This window comes from Pleurodeles waltl, chromosome 4_1 (assembly GCF_031143425.1).
Source record: "Pleurodeles waltl isolate 20211129_DDA chromosome 4_1, aPleWal1.hap1.20221129, whole genome shotgun sequence".
NCBI lineage: Eukaryota > Metazoa > Chordata > Amphibia > Caudata > Salamandridae > Pleurodeles > Pleurodeles waltl.
This window is the reverse complement of record NC_090442.1, coordinates 509,216,403-509,242,193: the sequence shown is the minus strand read 5'-3', so window position 1 is coordinate 509,242,193 and position 25,791 is coordinate 509,216,403. Positions and strand designations below refer to the sequence as shown.

General features: G+C 43.7%; 1 protein-coding gene across 3 annotated transcripts in view; it reads right to left on the bottom strand.

The window, feature by feature from the left end:
- The window catches only part of LOC138287875 (POC1 centriolar protein homolog B-like), a 1,054,814-nt gene that overhangs the window by 212,230 nt on the left and 816,793 nt on the right, over nucleotides 1-25,791 (bottom strand). For all 3 annotated transcript variants that reach the window (XM_069228819.1, XM_069228820.1, XM_069228821.1), the window contains 2 exons: nucleotides 25,199-25,240; nucleotides 17,870-17,905 (listed from right to left, as the gene is read on the bottom strand). In XM_069228819.1, the coding sequence (XP_069084920.1) occupies nucleotides 17,870-17,905; nucleotides 25,199-25,240 (78 nt within the window). The remainder of the gene's footprint in view (nucleotides 1-17,869; nucleotides 17,906-25,198; nucleotides 25,241-25,791) is intronic.

Genomic DNA, 25,791 nt, shown 5'->3' with positions numbered 1-25,791 from the left:
CCAGTGGCAGACAGCACGACTACAGCAGTGAAAGTCCAAGGCCACAAACCATGGTACCACCTTCAGGACATCCGCCTGGCCCCGACCATGCCATCCATCCCTTTGGACACCGAGCAGGAAAAAAAGGGGGAGAACAGGAGAAGCAACCGGAGTAAAGCCTCCCTCTAAAGCTCCAATATTAGACAATTCTTCTTTGTTTGTTTTTCCTCCTCAGTGCACTGATATTGATGTTTTTAGCCCTTGGATATTTTTATTTTTTTGATCCTATATCAATTATTACATGCATGCATTGAACTGTTGATAATGATATTGACAATCACCCTCTCCATACTGCTTTGTTTGATAATATGTGGTACCAGCACATGCAGAGTATAGGCACAGCCACGTCCAACTCCAGTTGTTATGTATGCTCTCTCATCCCCCATGCTGCTGGAGTAGATACATTGCATCTCCCTAAAGAGGTATCTGTCAACATCAGGACAGTCCGAGCTCTACGGGCAACAAAAATGCAAAAACCCAGTCTTTATGCAAGAGCATAATTCATGCATTGTGTCTATATGCAATATGTTAACCTTTTGCATTGCAGAGTTTAACCTTGAAAAACACTATTAATGATGTTTGCAATAACTGTTCATTTGCAAGGTATTCCTGCAGGCTTACTGAGTATGTTAGGGTGTGGTCCCTTTCTAGGACCTTCTAGAAGCTTTCCCTGCAGCATGACTGGGTGTGGTTTGTGGGCTGGGCCAGACTCTATATAAGAGAGCCAGCCCAGCTCCACGTGCTCACTATTCAGAGGTCCCGATGCAGAGCAGCAGCAACTTCCTGAGCTCCTGTTCCAGAGGCCTACCTTGATGTTCCAGGCCTGCCCTCATTATATTGGTGATCCTTGAGCAGGGTGGTAAGGCAGAGGTCAGGCTGGGCCCCCAACCCCGTTCTCAAAGACTTTCGAGTTTTGGGCCTTGTTGTGAAACTTTCAGTGTGCGCGATCGTTTCATGACATTTGCACATTCTTGTTCGAATCAGCAGTGTGCTCGATTCATTCCTGGTATGTAAACCGTGACATTCAGATCAGCAACAGTGTGTGCAATAATTTCATGGCATTTGCATATTGTTGTTCGAATCGGCAGAGTGCGTGATTCATTTCTCTCATGTAAACCTTGGCATTCAGATCGGCAACAGTGTGCGCGATCACTTCATGGCATATGCATATTCTTGTTTGAATCAGCAGTGTGCGCGATTCATTTGTCTCATGTAACTCTTGGCATTCCGATCGGCAACAGTGTGTATGATCACTGCATGGCAATTGCATATTCATGTTTGAATCGGCAGAGTGCGCAATTCTTTTCTCTCATGTAAACCTTGGCATTCAGATCGGCAACAGTGTGCGCGATCACTTCATGGCATTTGCATATTCTTGTTTGAATTGGCAGTGTGCGCAATTCATTTATCTCATGTAAACCTTGGCATTCAGATCACCAACAGTGTGCGCGATCATTTCATTGCATTTACATATTTTTGTTTGAATCTGCAACAGTGTGCGCAATTCAACCCTGGCATAAAGCGCTTGGCTCTTAGTTCAACAGTGTGCGCGATCATTTCATGGCATTGAAAACTTTGGTGTGTTGTGTTTGTTGAGGAACACACATTTATCTTGAGCTTTTGGATTTTCTGTGAAGATGCTTAATTCAAAGTGCGACATTCTTTGTGCAAATTAGGTCCCTAGTACAATTCCTGTTGTTTCCAGGGAATGTTTTCAGATAGCCTTTGTCCTCATGTACAAATGCAATGTTTGTTCTGAAACTTTATTCTAGAAGGTTCTTGTATTATAGACAGTATGTGATATTTCATGAAAAGCTCATATGAAACATTGTATTAACCTATTCTTGATTTTTTCCAGGTACCTAGATTTCTTGAGGTCTAGTTATAGTCAATTCTTACGTTATCCATGGTTACAGTATGAGAACTCTTAGAACCATAGTCTATTGAAAGTCAATGTGATTATATCTTGATATTGTGCTGTTTAACCTCTTGCTTCCTACAGGTCTGCTTCCCAGCTGTTCCCTACCTAATCCCCTTTTCCCCCTCTTGGACTCTCTCAGGCTCTGTGATATTTCTATCAGAGCTTTGGAGCTGTCTAGTGGTGGACATGTTGGGAATGTGCGCAGGCCCCGAGGATCTGGTCTCCCTGACAGTATCCCCAAACATTACACATTGTCTCCTGCACCTATTTTTATGCAGAATGAGAGCACAGCTACAACCAACTCACTTTAGTCCTGTTACTGCACTAGTTAACACAACTAGATTTGACACCACCCCAAAAGTCCTACAAGTCCTGACAGAAAAACAAGAGATAATGGAAGAGATATAAAAAATGAAGAAAGCAGGGCAAAAAAGGTCTCATCCAGATTAGGAAAAAGGGGTAATACGTCAAGGTATTTTTGGAAGGTCTTACCCATCATCTGAATGTAGTAACTCTTTAGCTAAACCCCTGTACCTTGATTGCACAGGCAGGCCAGTTCTTAGTATCACAATATCAGTATTTGCCCATGATTAATGGCATACCGAGGTCAAGTTCATATGTAGAGCAATATCATTATGGAATGGCACTGAGACACAAGGTCCACTAAGTTTTAATAAGATAGTAGGCCAATGTCAGGAAATATGGGATGCAAACATACAGAGATATACATGGACAGGAACTACCATACACCCTAGAATAGCAATGAAATTAACACAGTTTTCTCTTAGTTTCAGAGGGAATGGGACAGTGAAGGTGAGGAGTAACCTCAACTGCAACATCACCACATACAACGCTGATATGCAGGGTGGCACCTCCAGCCTGATGGATCATTACTGGATGTGTTGCTCCACATGCAACTACCCCCGAACTGGAATGGCCTCTGCTCCCTATTGACTTTGCACATCCCCTCCCTGGTGATACCAGGTGTGGACATCTCTCAGTTACATGACCATCCCATGAGTCGTCCAACAACCTTGCTTCACCATTACCGGACAAAAAGAGCTACTGAGTATTTTGGTACTGCAGTGTGAAAAGACGTTCCACAGGAACATAGACTATTTAATGATCAAATCTTTTTTGGTAGCATCCTACCATTTATTCAGGCGAAAGCAACTGCACGCTGGCTGCAGATCATGCGCTTTAAATTGCTGAAGACCATAAATGCAACCGAAGATGGGTTCAATGCTATCAAGGAAGAACTCCGAACCCTTAGGCTGATGGTAATGCAACACAGATATGTACTTGATTTAATGACGGCCATGGAAGGAGTGGTGTGTAAGAAGACTGGATCGGCCTGTTGTACTTATGTGCCGGCCAATGATGCGGACAATGGGACATTAACTCAGGCCAGTTAGACACTGCATGATCTACAAAAGAAAATGATCGATGATGGGGGTGCCCCTGATGGGTGGTTCAAGGGCTGGCTGGAATGGGTGCCGTCCTGGATGTTGGGGTTGTTCAAGGCCTTGTTGCCTTTGATTGTGTTGCTGCTCTTGATGTGTCTTATTTTTCAGGTAACAATAGCATGTTGCCAAAGGATGAAGCTAAATTGGGAGGGATAGAATAGTGGGTATGTGGTGATTCCCCTAGTTTCATTAGTAGATGGGAAGGTAGGAAAAGTAGTTGAATAATTAATGAGAGTGGGGAATGATGTAGGAAGAATAGGAACACATCATATACATCACATACATACAAACATAAGTTCCCAAAACCCAATACAAACATTTTAGGCTAGGGATAGGTGTAAACCAATGTAAGTAGTGAAAGGCTTAATACATGACGTGCTAAAAAAAGACAGACTGTGGGTTCAATAGAAAAGGCAGGTCATATTTAGGGCAAACAAACACTTATTACTTAGGAAAATTATACACATGCTGCATTGTTAAGTTAGCTGTGCTGAAACACACAAGAGGCCCAAGCCACATTAGAATGAGAGTTTTTCTTTGGAGCTGCACCAACTGTCGCTTTCAAAATCTTCACTTAGCACAAACAGGGTGGAACAAAAGTGTGTATCCTGCCTTAGCGCAAAGGTCTGAAAAACCACAAGTCATTCATATTTTGGTGAGGGGAACTGTGTAAGGGTCACATAAGCATTTGCACAAGGCAGGGCTCCCATGAGCATCACGTAACATATAATCACTTGTCATGCAGAAAGCTAGAGATGCTGAATGACGTCAATGTTACTTACCCACCCATGAGGTGACCAATAATCGTGCATGTGCTCTTTTCAAGAGGTACCTCTTCCCTATTATCTTATCTGTATTGCTTGTTCTTGCTTACGTCGATGCTGAACTTGTGACCATAGTTTTTTGTGGTTTTTACAGTATAAATACCACTGCTTGTGAACTAGAACTTTGACCTTCAGTCATGGCCTCTATGTTGAGACTGCCTGTCGTTCCCAGCTGAAAATCGATTAAACCTATATTATTTTGTCAAATTGATCTGTCTTATTTCATTAACAGAGTTCCTTCAAACACAAATGCAAAATACAATAACTTGTTACTAAAAAAAGTTAGAAACGTTTTATCCTTCACTGCATTCCTTTCTGATTGCCAAATGGTTAGTGGCTGGACTAAGTTCAGATGCCTCTGACCAAAAGGGTATGGCAGGCGGGTCTCCTGTGCTATGAAGCCAGGGGTATGACAGTCAGGAAGGGTGCTGCTGCTCCTTAGAAATGTAAATGTATGCAACTAATTAACCAAATTACAGAATATCAAGGCTACATAGTCTTGAATCCATTTCATGCCTCTTTAATACACCATCAGACATTCCCTGCAACGTATCACTTTTGCAACTTCCTGGATTCCCAATTCGTCATGTTTTTCCCGTCTTCCTCCTTCTTCCCTTGTGTTTTTTCCACTCTTGGTCTGAGTCAACGTCTGATAAGGAAAAATAACTGAAAGTCCCCAAAAATGAGTGCCCGTGGGCCTCATCTGCAACCACCGGCTCAAATTATGCACTGAAAATACCAATTCCAAACAGTTTTGCATGGTGCACACATCAATGAGGGGAAAATCAGGCTTGCTTGGAAAGCCACAGATTCCTCCAATTTTTTTGGGGGAGTTCTTGTGCACAAGCCTAGTGTATGAAAATGATAGATTTGTTTTCTTTTAATTTTAAGACTGTGCTGGAAAATGCATAATTTTTTAAAATATTTGCACAGGGGAATGTCACCCAGACTCCACAATGCTGTGCTCCCCTCCAACACCTCCCAGCTCACCACTTTCAAACTTCATCAGCCCTTACAGGTCCTCAGGCAATTCCTGTGTGAGGCAAATCTGACTGACACAGGTGATATGGAGACCAAAATAATCTGTTGACTTTTCCCACATTTTAGCAGTTCAACAAAATTATCATCAGTATAAATAGGTGTTGTCCTACAGTACTTGAAGAACTAATGTGATGTGCCATGTAAGTATAAAAAGAGATTTGAAGTCTGAATTGTAATTTAGCAATATCCTCAAATGGGTAACTGGGGTGGAGACAGCGGGTCTGAGGAAACTACGTGGGAATGTCCTTGCACTAGGTAAACTGCTATTATAACATCAGTGCCTTAAAATCTTATAATTTGTTGGGAAATTCACACAATTATTTGTCAGATTGTGTTTTATGGGACTATTGCCATGAAGCATACCTGTAGGATTTTGTTGGTAATAAGTATCCACCATTTTTGTCCTACTGAAGTACATTGTCATGAACAGTTGGCTTAGAGGGTCACAAAAAGGAGAACACAAAAAGGGTGATAACTGATTTTAATCAAATATGAAGTATTTATCGTTAGGATTTAGTTAACCATAAGGAAACTGTTCCTAATGAAAATTATGGTCTGTGCTCAAAGAAGCTAAAATGAGGACATATTTTCCATAAATTTACAAGTATCGCCCTCAACCATGTGAGAACAACATTTTCATATGATGAATAAAATAATTACTTCCAACAACAGCAGCACTCTGGTAGTTGATTACCTAGTGTTATACTGTAGCTTCACCAAACTTACTAAACAACAAGAATGCTAACATTCAATGTTCATGCCCAATGTGAGAAATATCTTGTTAGTATTGTGTGAGAATCTGAGCTGTAGGCTTGAAAGCATTTCCTTTTGAGAAAAATGCAGTAAACAAAGATAAATGGCTCCCATTTTGTCAACAGAATAATGATTAGTGATTCAGAAAACTAAAACTAGGGAACATTTTCTATACATTCTCAAATATGGTCCTGAGTGAAAAATACTTCCCATGTCAGCAGTCTTGTCAGATGATTCTCCACTTTTCAAATGTAGTTTCATCATAAAGTACTAAAGAGCAACTACAGTGCTTACATAATATTTTTATGAAAAATATTAGCAACTCCTGGATGCCATGTTAATATACAAAGCATTTTGTAAAACATAGGCTTAAGTAAATACACATTAAAGAGGAAAAGTAGTTATTAAACTGGTGTTTAAAAAATGTGAGGGGGCATATTGTTTTAGAAATGTATAGAATTATATATTTTTCAGGGCTAAATATAGTAAAAGAGAGAGAGAGAGGTCCCTTCCTTAATCCAGCATTCTCATTTCACGTTTCCTCAACCTAATTAGTCTCTCACTTGCGGCTTAATATCACTTTATTGTTAACACAGTAACATTTAGAAAACATATTTTTTTTCAAAATCTTCTATTTAACCACACAGAAGCAGATATTTTGCAGTCTCAATACAGCATTACATACCATACTCCACAGAGCCAATCCTTGCTCAAAATCAGATGACTTTCTTGTCAGTCTCAATTGTCTTGCTGTTATTTGTGGCTTTCCTCCCTTTCTGTGTTTTGACACACCTACAGGAGCTTTTTGGTTTTACCTTCAATAGATCCACCATTTGTCATAGGAAAACAGAGCCACATATAAAGACCAGCTTACTACATGTCAGTGTCACCTAGAGGTCGCTGGAAAAACTGCATCAGAAATGGGTTAGATACAACCTCAATCTTGACAGGCACTGAAGAATACTATATACAAGTACTGGCAATGTAATCCAATCTCACATTTATATAAAGGTGAGAGATACTCAACGGCATTACCAATGCTTGTTTTGAGGTGCAGGAAGCTGTTTGCAGAGAAACTTAATCCTTGAAAAATTTGTGTTCCTCTGGGTTACCAGGCCCTCTGAACCAGCTGACTTTTGAATATTTTAATTTTATTTTGCTTTTCCCACTTCCTTTCATCAGCATTTGCAATTTGCATCACCTTGTTGAAAATACACTGGCATTCAAATGTATTTTTACTGTGAGTAAACTATAATGAAAAAACATCTACATATGAAATTTACATTAAAAAACCAAAGGTTACAGGGACGTTATAGTTAAACTCACATTTTACATGTATCAAACCATAGAAATTCAACATTTATAGTTAGAGTTATCTCAAGTAACTATAGCTTGTGCCCTAAGGTAACTATAACTTGCGCCCCCGCCATTCACAGTTATCTGATCAATATTTTTACTGCAGATGTTACAGTGACATTAGCAATGATGTTATCAAAGATGTCATGAGTGCTGTAATTTGTGGGGTAATTAGCAGTGCATGGCTAGGCCGTGAGTTATAGTTGCCTTAGGGCAGTGAATTTCTATGTTATTTTTTAATTCTGTTCCCTTACTATAACGTCCCTGTAACCTTTGTTTTCTTCAGTGAACTTTTATGGGTTTTTTAAGCTTGAAGAAATTTGCATAATTATACGTTAATCCCACCACCATCCGATTGGCTGCAGAGCCTGGCCTGAGGATAAGCGATGCGGCCGACCCCTATAACAACCCAACCCCACACGACTTTTGCTGTGCGCAGTGGAGGTTGCCCACAGGGCTGGCCTGCGGCCAGTCCCTTTAACAACCCAACCCTGCATGGTTCCCCCTCAGGCCGATTTCGGCCCCATGGATCCCATCCCCTTGGGAACAGCTTAAACATTTAATATTTTTTGGGGGGAGGGTGTCCACATGGCCCCTCTCCCCAGGCTGATCTCAGCCCCAGGGACTCTATCTCCCAAAGCCTGGCCTAATTATTTTTTTAGGGAACGGGGCCACCCGTCCCTCTCACCAGGTTGATTTTGTCCCCAGGGACCCCATTTCCCGGTGCAGAGCCTAACCATTTATATTTTATTTTATAGTGGGGGCCACATAGCCCCCGCATTAGATTTGCTTTTAACCCCGGGGAGGTGGTGGTCCCAGGGGCTGCAGAGGGGGCCACATGCCCCCCCCCCACTCAGAGTTACATTAAAGCACCGCTCGACCCCCCCCCCCAGAGAATTACATTGAAGCCCTGGGGAAGTAGTGGTCCCCGGGGATGTGGGAAGCCAAGTGGCTCACCACACACAATGTTTTTAGCCCCGGGGAAGTGGTGGTCCCTGGGGCTGACGGGGAGGGGGGAGTGAGGGGGCAGATGGCCTCCCTGCATTACAAATATCAATGCCTCCCAAGACTTTTCCAAAGAGGAGGTTTGAGCCTTAAGATGCACAGAAGCCCGTGCTCTATTTAAAAAAAAAAAAATTGCAGGGGATTCGCGACCCTGTCGCAAATTGGTGGCAAAGACTTTTTTAAAAGTGCTTTTTAGCCCTGGGGGGTCCCTGTAGGACCCCACCACCAGAGCTAAGGGTTCAAGGTGTCCGTACCCTGGTCCCTTTTCTTTTCTTTATTTTTTGCCTTTTTTTCTGGGACTCGGATGAAGCCGAGTCCCAACATGGCTGCCAACACTTCCTTGCTGAAGTGCTGGCAGCCAAATGATTTCAACACAAGATCGGAAGGGGCCGGGAATCCTTTGCATCCCTATATATACAAATTTGGATTTTCTTTAATATCTCTAAAACTACTGAATGGATTTACACCAAATAACAAAACTGTCTCTTTTTGGACCAGGAGCTACCTTCCTGCCAAGGTTGTTGTAATTCCGTCCAGTAGTTTGGGCACTATCGTGGTTCGAAATCCCCATGGGAATTACTCCTTTAGGAACAGTCCTTTTTTCACCCCCCCATTTTCAAATCCGCCGCTTGACAGATCACCCCAAACCTTTCCAGACAGCAGCTGACGTGACTGTTGAATTTTTTGGGAAAATGTTGTTACGATTTGTCAGGCAGCACCAAAGATATAGGCATGTAAAAAACTGCTTTTTCTACAGGAACTAGGTCCTAACTATAACTACCTAGTGGGTACTGCCACTAGGTTATTTACATATTTTTCACTGAGAAAAAACAAAGGTTACAGGGACGTTAGAGTTACAAAAGAGAATTTAAAAAAAAACATAGAAAGTCACATAAAATAATTAAGGCCCACAATTTAAAGGTACAAATACATAGAAATTCAGCAGTTATAGTTATTTCAATTTACTATAACTCATGCCCTAAGGTAACTTATAACTCGCACACCGCAAATTGTGAGTCTTACTCCAACGGCCCTGTAACCCTTGTTTTTTTTAAGTGAAGTTCTATGTTTTTTTAAAATTCTATTTCTCGACTATAACATCCATGTAACCTTTGTATTTTTAGTGAATTTCAATGTTTTTTTAATGTAAAGACGTTTTAATTAACATACGTTAATCCAACCACCGTCCTACGCCAGGCCCTGCGGCTCACTCCCTACAACCACAGAACTCCAAGCCACTTGGAATGAGAAATGTTCTGACAAATTGAACAAAAAATGTATTTGACAACTACAAACAGTGAGATCACCTTTCTGTATGTACCTTGAGTATTTGAAGTTTAAAAAATTTAAAGCTTCTGTGTGAGGGTCTGTGAACCTAACCACTAGGCTGCAGTCCAACGTTGGTGATGAGAAAAAGATTAAAAAATCCACCTCTACAAATGTTTAGCATTCAAAACGAGAGTAAATAAACAGACACACTGCCATGAGATACCAGGATTTTAACCTTCAACCTACTGAGTGACAGTCCAAGAGCTTTACCAGTAGGCCAGATGTGATGTGCATGCATCAAAATGTAACTATGACATTCCAACTAAACATCTTGCTAGTGTGACCCCGAGGCCTTAGCCTGCTCCCTGCATCCTGCGGGAGCCGGCATTGCTCCCACAAGCATGGAGCTCCTTTAAATAGCAGCTCCCTGCTTGCGGGAGCAATCTTTTTATTTCTTTCCCTGCGTGCATGTTTGTGAGCAGGGAAAGAGATGAGAACTAAGCTTTCAGCAAGTGGGAGCTGTTTGCTGAAAGTGATGTTATGTTTGCTTTTAGGGTGGGCACCTAGGAATGAAGCAGGAGCGGGCCCCATGCCTGGCTCAACAAGGGGGGTGGAGCTGCCCACCTCCTCCATTCAATTTTGCACCGTGAAAATGGTGGTCTCCAGGGCCGGGGGGTCTGACACGGTTACCCTACATCAAGTTAATTGAGCCTCAGGGAGGTGGTAGTCCCTGAAGTGTGGGGCGGTCTGCACGCCTGCCCCATACATTATGGTAATTGCCCCCAGGAGGTGGCAGTCCCCAGGGCTGCGGGGGGCACATGGCCCCCTAGAATTCCTTTAACTACATTTTCCCCGGGTAGGTAGTAGTCCCTGGGTCACAGGTTGGTTAACGTTTCGTAAAATGGTGCCAAAGATATAGGCAGGTCAAAAAATGAGTTTTCAATGGAAAGTAGGCCCTAACTATAACTACCTACAGGAGACCATCAGTAGGTATCACATACATATATATTACATATATATATCTTCACACACACACACAAAATGTACTCGGTAACCACTTGTTCGTAAAGCTGGAGATTCACATGCTCTGCATGTTCCTGGCATCTGCTGTTTGACTAGGAATTTTGCAACTTGCTTTTGTTTGAATTGAAATTTGACCAAGTAGCTGTCTTCCAGCTATCCGCAAGAGGGTTGTTGCACAAAAATACTAAAAAATACTACTGTAGCATCCTTTTTGCATGTAGAGTAGGCTCTTGTAGTGTGTGCTATGCCTTAGCAAAACATAACAGGCTTGAATGCATTTACCTATCCACTTGGCAACACCAGCTTTCAAGATGGTGCAAACCCTGTGGGGTTTGGAAAAGGGTAGAAAAATGCAGATTACACATTCAAATAGACTTAGCTCAATCAAAGTAATACATGAACACCCTCTTGACATCCAGAGTGCTATGGGCCCTTTCTGTTAAGGACTCTTGTTGTGGGAAGAAGATGGGAAGCTCAATAGTATAGCACATGTCAAAAGGTGAAGCAAAATGTAGGGTTGGTATAAAGAAATATCTTCTCTTTGTGCTTTGGGAACATGGATGAATGGTTGCTGTACTGTAACACCTTGGAGCTCACTGATCCTTCTAAGGGAGGCTATTGCAAGTAGGAATGTCACCTTCTAATACAAGAACTATAAGTCACATGAATTCAGGGACTCAAACGGAGGACTAACCCCAGGCTCAAAAGGAGGAAGACATTCAGGTGCCATACAGGTGCAGGGGTGCATTTGGCTGTATGACCCTCTTCAGAAACTCGATGAAGACTTAATCACACAGATAATAAAAAGAGATGAATGTAGGCTGTTCGGAATGTAAGCTGCAACTGCAGTTAAGTGAAGCATATGGGAATGTAAGCAAAGCCTGCTTTGTAAAAGTGCAGGAGGTAAGAAAACACCTTCTGCACAGAAACTCTTATAGGCAATAACTGTCAAGCAATCCAGTAATTCATAAACCTTTTCCACTTAGCCACTAAAAGGCAGAGGGCTTTCGCTCGTCCGGTAGGATAGCCATGCATTCTGGTGGATGGTTGTAGTAGCAGTACTCTATGGACTCAGGTGCCAGATTACAAGGTTTGGCTGTTTGGGATTTGGGTGCTTGAGTTGACACTGATGCTGGGTAAGAAGGTCCAGCCTCAATAGGAGATTTTCTTGGAAACTGACATCTCCTGGAGCATTGAATAATACAGCACCACTAGGATGAATGCCATGTACTCATTTCTGATTTTTGCCACTATGTAGAGGAACGGTCCCTGTCCAGTTCTGTGGACTGTGGGGTGTAAGGGTACCAGGATATAAAGTTTTGTCGTTTTGTACTTTCAGGAGTGGCAAATAGGTCTATTGTGGGAGCCCCCCACCTTTGAAACAACCTTTGAAGAAATTGTGGGTGGACTTGCTGTTAGGTCATACTGAGCAGATCTGCACAGTATTTCTCTACTCCTGGCAAATGTTCCACTAGCTGTTGGATGTTGGTGCAGGTCCCCAAATGCTAAATTTCCAGAGGAGGGAGTGGGTGCCACCTGCTTCCAGATGCAAAACATAGCTGGCATGTCTGTTATTATTAGTACTGTTATCCTCTGAATACATGTGAGAAATGCCTTCAGGGCTAGCCTGATGTCTAGAAGCTGCAGGTAGTTAATGTGACAGCTTGATATATCCGTCATTACTGATTTAAGACAGATATTCCACTGGGAATTGCAAAGCTGTCACCCACAGAATTGTGGCATGCTTTAACATCTGGCTTTTCCCACATCTGAACTCACATGGGCTCAAGTGGGCCACAACTAATATTTTGGGAGCAAGGGCTTTTCTCTGCTATTTTAGAGGGGGATCTCCTAGTGCCAGAGAAAAGAAAACTTAAAACAGTCTTCAGTAGCCCGAAGTATTAATTATTTTGTGAGTACAATAACTGGATTAAAAAGGTTACTAGAGATAGACTGAGACTTAGAACTCCACCATCTAACTATGTCTACATGTTTCAGCCATGTACTCAGAGTCCAGTGGTGGGATGAAGGAGGCCGCAATTGCAGCGGTGGGCTACCCTTGACAAATGTGTGGCTATAAAGTATGGCCCCCTCCTCTTTCCTGGGTTTAATACAAGTAGTCTGAACTTTTGATGGAATCTAAAAAAAAAAAAAAAAAATTGCCAACTGTTGATACTGGTTTACTCGCTGATTGGATTTTTTGGCGACAATCATGCTTTACCACAGCAAAGTAGAAAAGAGCGCTATCAAAAACAGTCTGAGCCCACTCTACATGAGGTATGGCAGCCTTGCCAATATTTTATGCTGGAGTGCCGCGGGTGGCTATCTACTGTATGGTAAATTGGAAGAACAGACACACCTTCACAAAGCACTGCTGCTTGGAAGCAGTAGCAGACAGAGACATATCAGTGAGACAAGTAGTTCTGCGTCATCTCTTTAAATAAGATGATTCTATCAATCTTATCTATAACCCATTTCATGTATAAAGTGACAGTACTGCGTTCCACTCTAATACAAGCATGTGCATCTATGAAAGATCCAGAGCTGGAAAAGAAAAAGTTAAGTACAGATAAAAGTAGATCTTCAACACAGATATATTTCATAGATTTGTATGTGGCCACGCTCCTCCCCAACTACTCTCTGAAATTGGGATATTGGTTGAGGGGGGTGAAAACCTTCTCAAGCAGGAACCACAATCCTTGTCAGAGTGAAGTAAGAGGCAAACCCTAAATTCATCTCTGCACTGGTAGTTTGGCACAGAGCATTCAGGCAATGTGTAACGTATCTGTGCAACACTTCACACAGTAATCAAATGAAAACACCACACAAGAAATATCCCCCACCAGATTCAAAAAGTGGAGTACGTTTTAGTAAATAAAACAAGCCAAAATGATAAAACATTAATCAGTAGAACCGGAGATATGCAATTTTAAAGATGTAAGTGAAAATAGAGCCAAAATAACACAGCTGTGATGTGGACAATTAGGGTAAGGTAACCCCATGCCTTCTTGTAAGGGCTTCAAGAAGATTAAAAAAACTTTCAGATGAGGCTAGAGATGTATTTCAAGCCAATGCATAACTCTTTCAAGTTTTTAGAGCCCAGGGTTCTTGGTCTGTTGGGGTGCATTGCAGTATAAAAAGAAGTTTGGATCCTTTATAGGGTTCTCTTGTATTTGTGGTAAATTGGCTAACACAGTTGTTTACAAGGGGGTCATGCTATAGGACAAAATATTGTTACAGTACTGTGATTACTGTTGGCCATGTACATTTGGAAGGTAAGTCTACTAGCACTGAAGTCATTCCCCTCTTGAAATAATGTGCATAGCCAATATAGGTGCCACTCCGGCTTGGTGACATCAGTTGCTTTTGAGGCTGTCCACAGCCCCAGATGCAGAGCCCCAGCTTCTAACTGGCTTCGACCAGTGTGCTGATTCCTAGAGTTGGGATCTTTTTAAAAGGACAGAGCCTAATTCCCAGAACAGGGAGAATGGAAGTGGTGGTGGGGAATCTGCAGTTAGACAGAGTGTCCTCCAGATAGAGTGTTATCAATAGTAAGTAACTTGTTCTTGTGATAGAGACCGCTAATCACATATCCTTCATCTTTTGAAAATATATCAAAGCTATACCTGTTCTGAAATGGGTCTGTGAATTGGCTCAAACCAAAAAGTCTGGTAGAATCGAGCGGGTGGAATGCCTCTCTTGGCAAATCTAGCTGTACAGACAGTAATGCTTTGTGAAAATATGGAGGGATGCCCAAATTGCCACCTGGCAAATGTCTAGGACAGTAACTACGCATGAAAATGCAATGCTAGCAGCCTTGGCTCTTATGGAATGAACCCTTAAATCTTCCAGGGGCTGTTTCTTAGCAAAGGTGTAGCAGTTCTTGATGCAACCCATAATCCAGCACTAAATGATCCTTTTCTGAGCAACTTTGCCTTTCTTCGCTCCAGCGAACACCACAAAGTGCTCATTGTACACTCAGTGTTCTCTGGTACAGTCGATGTAAAAACTCAGACTCTTAGGGTCTAGGCAGAGTCTCGCCTCCCCCTTAGAAGGGTTAGGCCGAGCATAGAACATTGGCAAGGTTATGGTTTGACTGACAAGGAACAGCGCCACCACTTTTTAAAGAAAAGAAGCCTGAGTTCACAGAACCAATTTGTCTGGCAATAAGGTTGTATACAGCGGGTTGACGAAAGAGCTTGGAGCTCACTCAGCTGTCGTGCTGGCACTATGGCAACAAGAAACATGGTCTAGAGGGCAAGAAGCTGCAAAGGACAGCTGTGCAGTAGCTCAAAGGGAGTACACATGAAGTACGTGATGGCCAGGATAATATCACTCTGCGGCATAACAAAGGGAGAAGGAGTAAACAAACGCCAGAGTTCTTTAAAAAAATGGATCACACCAAGATGATTTAAATAATGAGGGCTGGTTCAGCAACTAAAAGAAGGCTGAAACTGTCGAAAGATACCCCTTAGCTGTGTGCAAAGTATAGCCATGCAGGGCAAGGGACAGAAAAGACAACAAAACATCAAGTAACCTGGTTTGGAAGGGGTGTATCTGTTGTGTACTGCACCAAACCACAAATTTATCCCAAAGACATGTGTATACAGTTTTTGTCAAGGGAGATCTGGGTGTCAAGACGACATCAACTACCACTGGAGGAAGGTCAAAGGTGGTCAGTCGGAGCCACATGAAAGTTGAAATTGCAGAGACCCAGGTGCAGGACTCTGCAATGGCAGATCCTCCTGGAGGGGTAGCGTGATCAGAGGACAGATGCTAGTGCCCAGGATCTGTGGATAGTATACTCTCCCGGCTCCATCTAGTGCCAATAGTATGACTTGGGTCAGTTGGTCCAGATCTTCTTCAGAGCTCAGGACAGAAGAGGTATCGATGGGAAGGAAGATAGTAGCCCAAGTCCCATTGTATGCGGAAATTGTCTCACAGAGAAATGCACCTTGGGAACTCCAACACGCAGAACTACTGGCATTGTGGTTTCTTGGAAGAGATGACGAGATCGTGCCAATGTTCTCCCAATGCATGGAAGAGATCTTGTGACACCTCTGGGTGTAAATGTCACTTGTGATTCGGTATGCATCAACAGATGAGTTTGTCTGCCTTGGCTTTCAAAGATCCTGCCATGTACTTCACCTGCAGGAAGATTTCTTAATGGTCCAGGGATTGCCACAGGCACAAAGCCTCGCAGCACAGGATCCACAACCCCACCCTGCACTGTTTGTTGCAATACCACATGGCGGTGGTGTTGTCTGTTAGCACCTGCGCCAGTCTTCACTTGATTGGAATACAGGAAGGCTTTTAACTACAAGCGGATGGCTCACAGCTCCAAAAGGTTGATGTGGAGCTGGGTCTCCGCCGGAGACCAGAGGCCTCTGATCTCCACCACACTAACTGAGGCCATCTCCAACCCAGAAGTAATGCTTCAGTCCCCACTGTCACCTCTGTTTGGGGTAGGGACGGGGGTCTGCCACTGGCCCAATTTGTAGTCGAGCAAACACCACTGTAGGTCCTTTGCAGTCTCCTCTTTTACCTGGACATGGTCAGTATGCTTGTCTTAATGTTGGGCCCACTGAGACTTGACTTCAGATCCCACTGTACAGCCCGCATTTGTCACCTGACGTCATTCACCAGCAGGATGTAGCAGGGCATCATTTCCAGCAGCCTCAAAATCTACCTTACTGAAAACCAGGACAGAGTTTGAAAGATCAGGAGCATAACTTTGTCCTTTATCTTGAATGTCCTACACTCTCCTTTCTGAGGAAACAGGATTGTATCCAGAATGACTCCGATCTAAAATAGGACAATGGTCTCTGCCCATTTTTGGCATCAGGAAGTAGCAGGAGTATCATGTATAACCCACATCTGATGCCAGCACCCTCTTGACAGCCCCTTTGACCAAACAGGCTTGCATGGATGTTCCTCCATCAGTCGTTGCAAGGATTGTAGGTGGTATGGTCAAGAAGGTTAGAGGGAACCCCTTCTGGACAATTTGCAGGACCCACCTATCCGATGCTAGGGCTTGCCAGCCCAGAAAAATTGTTGGATTCTGCCTGCAATGAGCAGGTGGCTGTGCTTCACTAAGGGCACACAAAAAGGGTTTGGCATGTGGAATGAATCCATAGTATCCAGGCCGCAACAAATGGTAAATATAGCGGTGTTGCAGCCATCCTGTGTGGCATGGGTCAGTACAGGATTGATGTCTTGGAGAATATGAGCTACAGAATCCTAGAGAGCATGGGAGTAAAGACCCAAAAGACAAATGGCATTGATCATCCGGAGAGCCAACCTTGTGGAAGAAAATATCCTCTTCCCAAGGGTCTCTAATCTCTTAAGAATCCTTATAGTCGGGAAGGCATTCGGGTTTGCACGCACTTGTCACACAAGTGTGGGTTGGCCAAGCGCCTGAGACAGGGATGGCTCAAAACATGCAGATTACCCAAATTGGTTCTACCTCAGTTTTTCATTTTATATGTTTTTAGGCTGACTCTGCTTTGGGCACCCACACAAGTGTGGGTGGGCCAAGCGTCTCTGACAGGAATGGGGCAAAAACATGTAGGGTGCCCTTTTGGACCCACTTTGGTGTCACCTCAGTTTTTCATTCATCATTTGAAAAGCCGCCATTAACCGCACAACTGCCTACCTTGCTTATAATCTCACCATCCCAGTTGCCTCTCAGCACACCTGCAGACAGGACACCCTCAAACTAGCGACAGAGAAGTACAGAAAATTAAAATGAAGGCAACAGGCTTTCTCCAGCTTCTAAACAAGAAATTGGAATGACATTCCATATTGATCAGGACTGCCCCAATTCTGCTCCAGTTTAGGAAAGAGTTGACGACACAATTCTTTAAAGAACACTACATCGAGATGCAACAACAGTCCACCCTCTCTCTTAGAAAACAGCTAACTCCAATAACACACTGACTACATATTGGACTCAGCTGCTTTTGGCGAGGATTACACTGCGCATATACCACATACATTAAAAAATGTGCTTTGTTCAGAATCTTTCTAGCATAAAAACTCCTATAGCTACCCCAGTAGATTCCAACATCCATAGCAGAATAACTACTACACATAGCACATAAGCAGCAGTGACATTACATAGTGTAAAAAAAGAGAACCCTTAAATTCAGAATGCTGCCTTGATGACATACCTGAGCTTCCCATCTGTTCCACTCCACTTCCGAAACCTAAAACAAATGAAAAAGAAACAATTAAAATGGAAGAAGGACTGAATCGAGATGAAACAAAAAAAAAAAAACAAGAACAAAGAAAGGGTTGTTATTGTTACAGGAGGAAAAGGCAGAAAACATTGAAGAATGACAACAGAAGTGACAAGAAGGGTGGAGCTGGAAGACGTAGAGAATTAAAAAATTTCTAGCTATTGCATCGAAAATGTTAGATTCTATCAAGGACACGGAGGCGGGAATTATGCTTTCTCTTTCTTTTAATGCCAACACAGCAACCAATACAAAACAGTAAAAACGTTAAACTCCATAACCCATGAACACTATGCCATTCAATCATGGCTCTTCCCTGTCGATATATAGCTTCAACAATAAAGTCCGTCCTCTTTCTTTGCCATAAACAATAAGAACACAGAGTCAATTTAGAACTTGCAGAACACTGAACCGCCATCTGATCTTGTGGAAACTGCCATATGTTTGGAAGGCCACTTCTTCCTCCGAAGATCAGGAACCTTCAACTTCAGTCCAACATCTCAACTGGAGAATTCAAGAAGAAGAATTATTCGCCCCTGAAGAAGAAGACAAGCAAAAACTAACATCCACACATATATATATATATAGGGCTGGGTACTTTTATCAAGTATCAACAATGTTAGACCTGGCATCCTTGGCGTGGTCTCCCCAGTCTTTTTTGCTCTGCTTCCCATGTTTTGACTGTGTGTTAGACTCTGTTTTTGCTGTTTTGTGTTACTCTGGGCACTTAAAACATGGCTCTGACCGGCCACTTTACTGTCTGTGTGTTCAGTTTTAAGCTGCCAAATCAACCTGGCCAGTGCACTCACTTGCCAGGCCTAAACCTTCCCCTCTTCTACATGTAAAACACCCCTAAGGTAGGCCATAGGTAGCCTCATGGGCAGGGTGCAGTGTATGTTGAGGGTGGGACATGTACTGGTGTGTTCTACATGTCATAACAGTGAAATACTGATAAACTCAGCTTTCACCATTGCAAGGCCTATCTCCCTCATAGGTTAACATGGGGGCTGCCCTTTGCAGATTCCCCTTGGGGACAGATAGAAATATGGAGTTTGGAATTTTAAAATACATCTTTTGGTAAAGTTGTTTTTAAAATAGTCAGTTTCAAAATGCCACTTTTAGAAAGTGGGCATTTTTTTTCTTAAACCATTCTGTGACTCTGTCTGTTTGTGGATTGCCTGTCTGGGTCAGACTGACAGTTGGGCTGGTGTGAATTCCCTCTAGAACGTGAGACAAAGGGAGCTGGGGAGTAGCCTGCATATCCTGATGGGCTATCTGAGCTAGAGTGGAGGGAAGAGTGGGTACTTACACCTGAATGGGCTGTGCCTACCCTCACACAATGCAGTCTCCAACCCCCGGGTCTGAGCCTGCCCTGGGCAAGGCAGGATCTTACACACAAGAGAGACTTTCCTTTGAAATTTGCCTACTTCAAAGGCAGAAAGGAGTATAAGTAGTGGAACCCAAAACCCCACATTTTTAGATTTCTTCAAGGATTCAAGAGGAACCTCTGCCAAGGAGAAGAGCTGAAGAGCTGAGGAGAAATGCTGCCCCTGCCTGTGACTGTGCTTTGTTGGGCTATCCTGCCCAGGCTTCTGCCTGTGAAAGGAGGCAAAGATCGAACTTTGTTGTGCATTCCTGCTTGAGAAGAATCTCCAAGAGCTTGAGTTGAGCTTGCCTCCTGTTGTTAATTCTTCTCTCTGCCAGCACCTGGACTCTCTGGTGAGGCTCCTGCCCTACCAAGTGGTGTCCCATCCAGTCCCTGGACCCTTGAACGGTGAAGCCGGTGGAAAAGGACTGAAATCCACGCAAACACCACCGTGCGGGGAAATTTTCAATGCACCTTCCGCAACGCGGCTGATAAACGACACGCCGCGGGCTTCGTGGCTAAAATCGACGATCCACCTGCATCGCCTCTGGGAGATCAATGCAACGCGGCTGGAGAAATGACTACACCTGATTACGGAGGCTGACAACGACGCAAACCCCACATAGCACAGTTTTCTCACACCGTGCGACCGGATTTCAATGCAACATTGCTGGGCATGAAAGATCGACGCAAGGCCTGCATGGATCGAAGGTGTCCGTCCGGAAACAGACGCATCGCTCTCTTGCAAGGGAGAAAAATGACACATTGCCAACCCGACCAGAGAAGGAAACGACACACAGCCTCACTTGCGAGTAAGGAAATGACGCATCACTGACGCTCGCCCGTGCAGCTTTAATTTTGGCACAAACCAGGTACTTTTGTGTAACAACAGCATTCTCTCTGTTTTCTAAGGATTAAGATTTGTAATCTTTTAAAATTCATATTTTGACTTGTATATTTTGAATTTTTGTCGTTTTGGTCTTGTTTAGTTTAGTAATTATTTATTAATAGGTCATTTAATATTACCTATTTTTCTAAACTGGTGTGGTGTCCATTTTGTAGTATTTTGACTATATTACTGGGGGTTGGTAGAAATACTTTACACTTTGCTTCTGGGGTTAAGCCTTTATGCTCAAACCAAGCTACCAAGGGGGTCAGTGGGGGCTACCCTGGTGTGTTTCTCCTTTACTCTGACTAGTGTGAGGGTACCTGTTTGGACAGAGTGTAAACTGGCAACCAACCAGAGACCCCATTTCTAACAAACAATTATTTGGCAAAAACAGTTATATCATAAAATGCACACATAGCATAAAAAATATGAAGGGTGGGATAATCCTCGCCTTCGTGTCCTTAATAGAATCTAAAATTCTTGACGCGATAGCTAGAAAATGTTTAATTCTATGGCAGGACCAGAGGCTTCGGATTATGCTAGTTTAAAGTCTATTTACCACTTCAGATACTACATCAACTATCGGTTTTTGATAAAATACTTTTAAAATAGAATCATTTGACCAATCTGCTGCAGTCATAATATCCTCCAATCTCGCCCCTGTTCAAAAAGCTTTAGAAGCCATAGGTCCTCTGACAGAATGAGCTCCAAAGATGTTTACGTCTATACCTGCTTCGGCCAAAAACCATTTGACCCAAAGAGCCAAGGTTGCTGCAGTGACTGATCGAAAAGGTTTCTGCAAAGAAATTATTAATTGACCAGAAACATCCTGTCTGAAATAACGAGTACAGTCTTCATAAACCTCTATACATTGAACAACACATAGGGGGTAATTACGACCTTGGCGGGCGGCTGACCGCCGTGTGGCCGCCAATGCTGCCGCACCCCCACCGCGGTCATTACGAGATCCCCGCTGGGCCGGCGGGGATCTCGGCCGCAACATAGGAGCTGGCTCCAAATGGAGCCGGCGGTGTTGCGGCCGTGCGACGGGTGCAGTTGCACCCGTCACGCTTTTCACTGTCTGCTATGCAGACAGAGAAAAGCTCCATGGGGCCCTGTTAGGGGGCCCCTGCACTGCCCATGCCGGTGGCCCCCAGGAGCCCCGTGACTCCCCTTTCTGCCAGCCTTTTCCTGGCGGTTCAAACCGCCAGGAAAAGGCTGGCGGGAGGGGGACTCGTAATCCCCTGGGCAGCGCTGCCCTGGCGGATTACAACCGCCGGGGCCATTGTGGCGGAAAACCGCCGCAGTCGTAATACCCCAGCACGCACCGCCAGTCTGTTGGCGGTGCTTCCGTCATTTTAGCCCTGGCGGTCTAGTACCGCCAGGGTCAAAATGAACCCCATAGCTATTTGTCATGGGGAAAAGACAGATATGAAATACACCTTGATTAAGTTTTTGTACGCCTTGTAATGGAAAAGGATACTCCATCAGGAGTAAATACTCTACCTGCTAAATCCAAGGCCCTGACATCAAAAATATGTCTACAAGAGAGTAAGCACAGCAACATTGTAAGTTTCGCTGACAATGTTTACGGGAAAGATCCTCATTAGAAGGCCAACCTCTAATAAATCGAAGAACAACATTAACATACCATGATGATGAATACTTCAGCTGAGAGGGTTTAACCATACAAATGCCCCATAGAATCTTACAAATTAAAGGATGTTCCCACAGGCCTATCCTGAATAAGGGGATTACCAGCTGAAAGAGCCGAACGACAATTATTAATCGTCCTGTAAGCCAATCCCTGTTGAAGCTAAATTAGACAGAAAATTGGCTATGACTTGAATTTTTGACCCCACGGGATCCAGACTCCTTTCACAGCACCAACATAACCACTTCCTCCAGGCTTGCTCATATCTTTTATGAGTGGAGGGGGCCCAAGATTGGGATAAGAAAAACAGTGCTGATTCCAAAACTCCAGGCACTTGCCATCGTCTCCTGAAAGTCTCCAAGCCATCAGGGACAACTGACCTTGTAGAATCAGAGGGTGCGGTTTGACCAAAAGATCCGTGAGAAGATCCTCTCACTCTCGCAGCATCACTGGAAATTCACATGAGAGCGCCATCGCTGATCGGAACCAAGGCTGTGCTCTCCAATATGGAGTCACCACAATCACTTCCGCCTGTTGGTGCAGTAATTGGGCCAGGACTCATGGAATCATGGCGAAGGGGGAAAATGCATACAGACGTTGCCCTAGCCCAGGATGAAGAAATGCATCCGCCCCTGCTGACTGAGGGTCCGGTCTCCAACTGAAGTAAATCAGAATCTGACTGTTCAACCGGGAAGCAAACAAGTCTCTTTTACAAGATCCCCAACGCAGTTGAAGAGCTTGGAAAATCTGTTGTTTGAGCTTCCAATCACTGCCATCCCGCAGGAAGGGAGAATTCCAATCCACATTCGTATTGGAACGACCCGGAATGTATTCTGCTATCACCGAGATTTGGAGTTGCAGACAATAATGCCAAAAATCCTTCATAATCTCCGCCAAAAGACGAGATCTGGTCCCTCCTAGGCAGTTTATATATCTGACCGTGGACACATTGTGCATTCGGAGGAGAATACAAGAGTGGGCTTTACATGGGGAAAGTGATGTGATCGTAAACGCCCACGCCAAGAGTTTCAGACACCACCTCCACAAAACCCACTGGAGGAACGGCCACACCCTCTAATGGTTGGGGTAGAAGGTCAAAGAGCCGTATGAACCTCCTTTGCCCCTTTGAGTTGCAATTCTTGAAGCCTGGAATCCACAACCTGGCGCTCAGCCCCCCATTATAAGCGCCCGGCCCAGGCACAAACAATGCTGTTGAATACCTTTTTTTATATTGGATTGAGCCTTGTCCAGTAATGCGAACATTGCAACATATTTGCCCAAATCTTTGACGAACTTGTCACCAAAAAGCATGGCATTAGCTAGCGATCCAGCTTCTTTAGTTGCCAACTCTGCAAGTTTGGGGTTCAAGCGTATAAGAAAAAAGCACGTGTGCTCAGTTGACATGGCGCAGTCCGCGTTGCCCAGAAAACAAACATCTTGCCGTGCCCATTCCAGCACGACATCTGGGTCCAGACGAGTAATTGTTTCCTTGGATTGGATTGACAAATCTAAGATTTTTGTCAATGGTCCTGACAAGTCTAACAGTTTATCCTGACTACCGTGCCCCTTCTTGAGGTCCTTGGCAAATTTTTCAGGAACGTCGCAATACTGGGGTCTAGCTCTGGGCTATCAGTCCCTTTGCCGACTAAGAAGGGCTGGGAGCATTCAGACCGGAGAGTGTTGCGCATTTCTTTTTCAAAACTTTTGCACAATATATCTTGCACATAATGGGGCAGCTCAGCACTGGGAACCCACTCCGTGGATCGGGGGATGAATTATATCCTCAGGAGAGAAAAGAAGATTCCGACCACTTTAGGCCAGTACATCGGAGGGGACATGATGAGACTTGCACTTCTTCTGGAGTGGGAGGGAATCTTTTTGCGAATCATCCAACTCAGAATTAGAAGAGGATTGTTCTTGTATTTCTGCTTGAGACTGAGAGGGCTTGGAGAAAGGACTTGCTGATTCATGTGGGAACAAATCCCCATAGTCATAATCACGCAGCACTGATGCTGCCATTTGCACCAATATTTCCGCAGAAGAAGATCCCCTATGCACTGCAATGGAAAACCAGAAACCTCCATAGACTCATAAGCTTGTAAGCAAATCTGTTGACTGCCTTCGCCCAATAGTTCTCTCCTGCCAAAATTGGTCAAGGGTTGAGTGGATGGTTTTAAGGCCTTTATCAGTGCCCGATTAATGGAGTCTTGCACATGGTGTCCAAGGGGCTCCACCAATCTCTTCTCCATCTGGTGCTGTATAGGCACATCTTGCAGCTCCTGAAACTGCATCTCCTCATCAGCGTAGTACGCCATTATATTGATATGTTGGGAGGTCTGGAGAAGTTCAAGGGGGGGAAGAACCCTGAAGCAGGTGTATATTAATGTATGAAAAAGGCAGTAATATAGTTGCTAGGCCAGTAAAAATACTTGCGCGTCAAGCGCAACAGAAAGAGGACAGCGTCCTCTGAGGGGAATACATGAAGGACTCTCCGTTGGCCTCGCTCCCACTCCACACTGGCAAACGCTAGGGATCGGAGATCCCAGCACAAATGAGCTAGGGCGGCAGTGCAAAGCCTGTGATGAAAACATGCACCCTTAAAGAATGAAATAAAACTTATTTAGGCAGACCATGCATATTCGGAACATTTATCTGGCTGCTGCAGCAACAAAGAAAGAGGACACACATTATTGTTGGAGTGAAGATCCATGATTGGATGGCAGAGTGTTCATGGGATTTGTAGTTTAAAGTTTTCACTGTTTTCATTGGCTGCTGTGTTGTCAGTAAAAGAAAGAGAAATCATAATCCAAAGCCCCCGGTCCTGCCACAGAATAAAGGAACCGGCAGAGAGGAGATTGAGAAGAGAAAGACATGGAAAGAGGTATTGGTGCCGATGGTGCAGACCAAGGAGAGGAGACAGAGTGCGATAGAGCAGAAACAGAAGTAACTCAAAATAGGGAAGAGAGAAGCGCAGAACGTTACAAGCACTGTATCAAGCGAAGGAAGCCTATAACAAAAAGGAGTACATTTTTTACTGTTTGGGTTGTATTTTTTCCTTTTGCATGAAAGCTTTTGAACTTGATTATTTGCCTGGATAGATTTTGCGTACACAAAGTAAGTTGTGCCGAATATAAACTCCCTATTTACGAGTCAGACACCGGATAAGCCAAAGTAGGATAGAACGCAGAATCTAAGAGAACAAAAATTAAAGAACAGTCACAATTATAACAGGAAGAAAATAAAAGAACCAGAAATAAAGAAAGGGGGGGGGGGTCAGAAAGAAGATAAGGTATAGAGGAAACAAGTAAGGAATGAAGGAGAAATTTACAATTACCAGTAAATCACAATACTGACCTGTGCATCACTTCTTCCGAGGGCTCTGGACGGGAATGCCAGCTAACAACGAAAAAGGAAAGAGAAAGGAGAAACGATTAAAGTCCCAAATTAAAAGCAAGGAGTTTCCACCCCACCAAACGCCACTAATCTCGGAAAGAACTGGTTCATCAACCTATATAATAACTGTGATAATATACTACGGAATACATAAATGAAATACAATACCCACTATAGTGAGTCGTCAATTTATTAGACGGTTCAAAGATGACACGCAGACACATCTTCTCTCTTTACCAAGACACACAAAGGCCAAACAAAGGTTTTCATTTAAGGCCTCTCGTTCCGTTCGCAACACCACTGGGATGGCAGGGGCCTCGCCTCAAACCCCGACAGATGCTGGCACCCGAAAATTGATGAATGACACTGTGTCACTGGGGAATGTTTAGAGATAGTGCTCCATCAACGGGGTTGGAACACCTTTGGCAAAAATTTTATACGACAGTCTTGTAACATTTCTTTTGTTTCACAGAAACAACCCCACAAAGAAGGAGTTTACTTTATAATACAAAATGATGAATGACTCTGATGAGCTAAGGGTTTCTTCCAGTGTG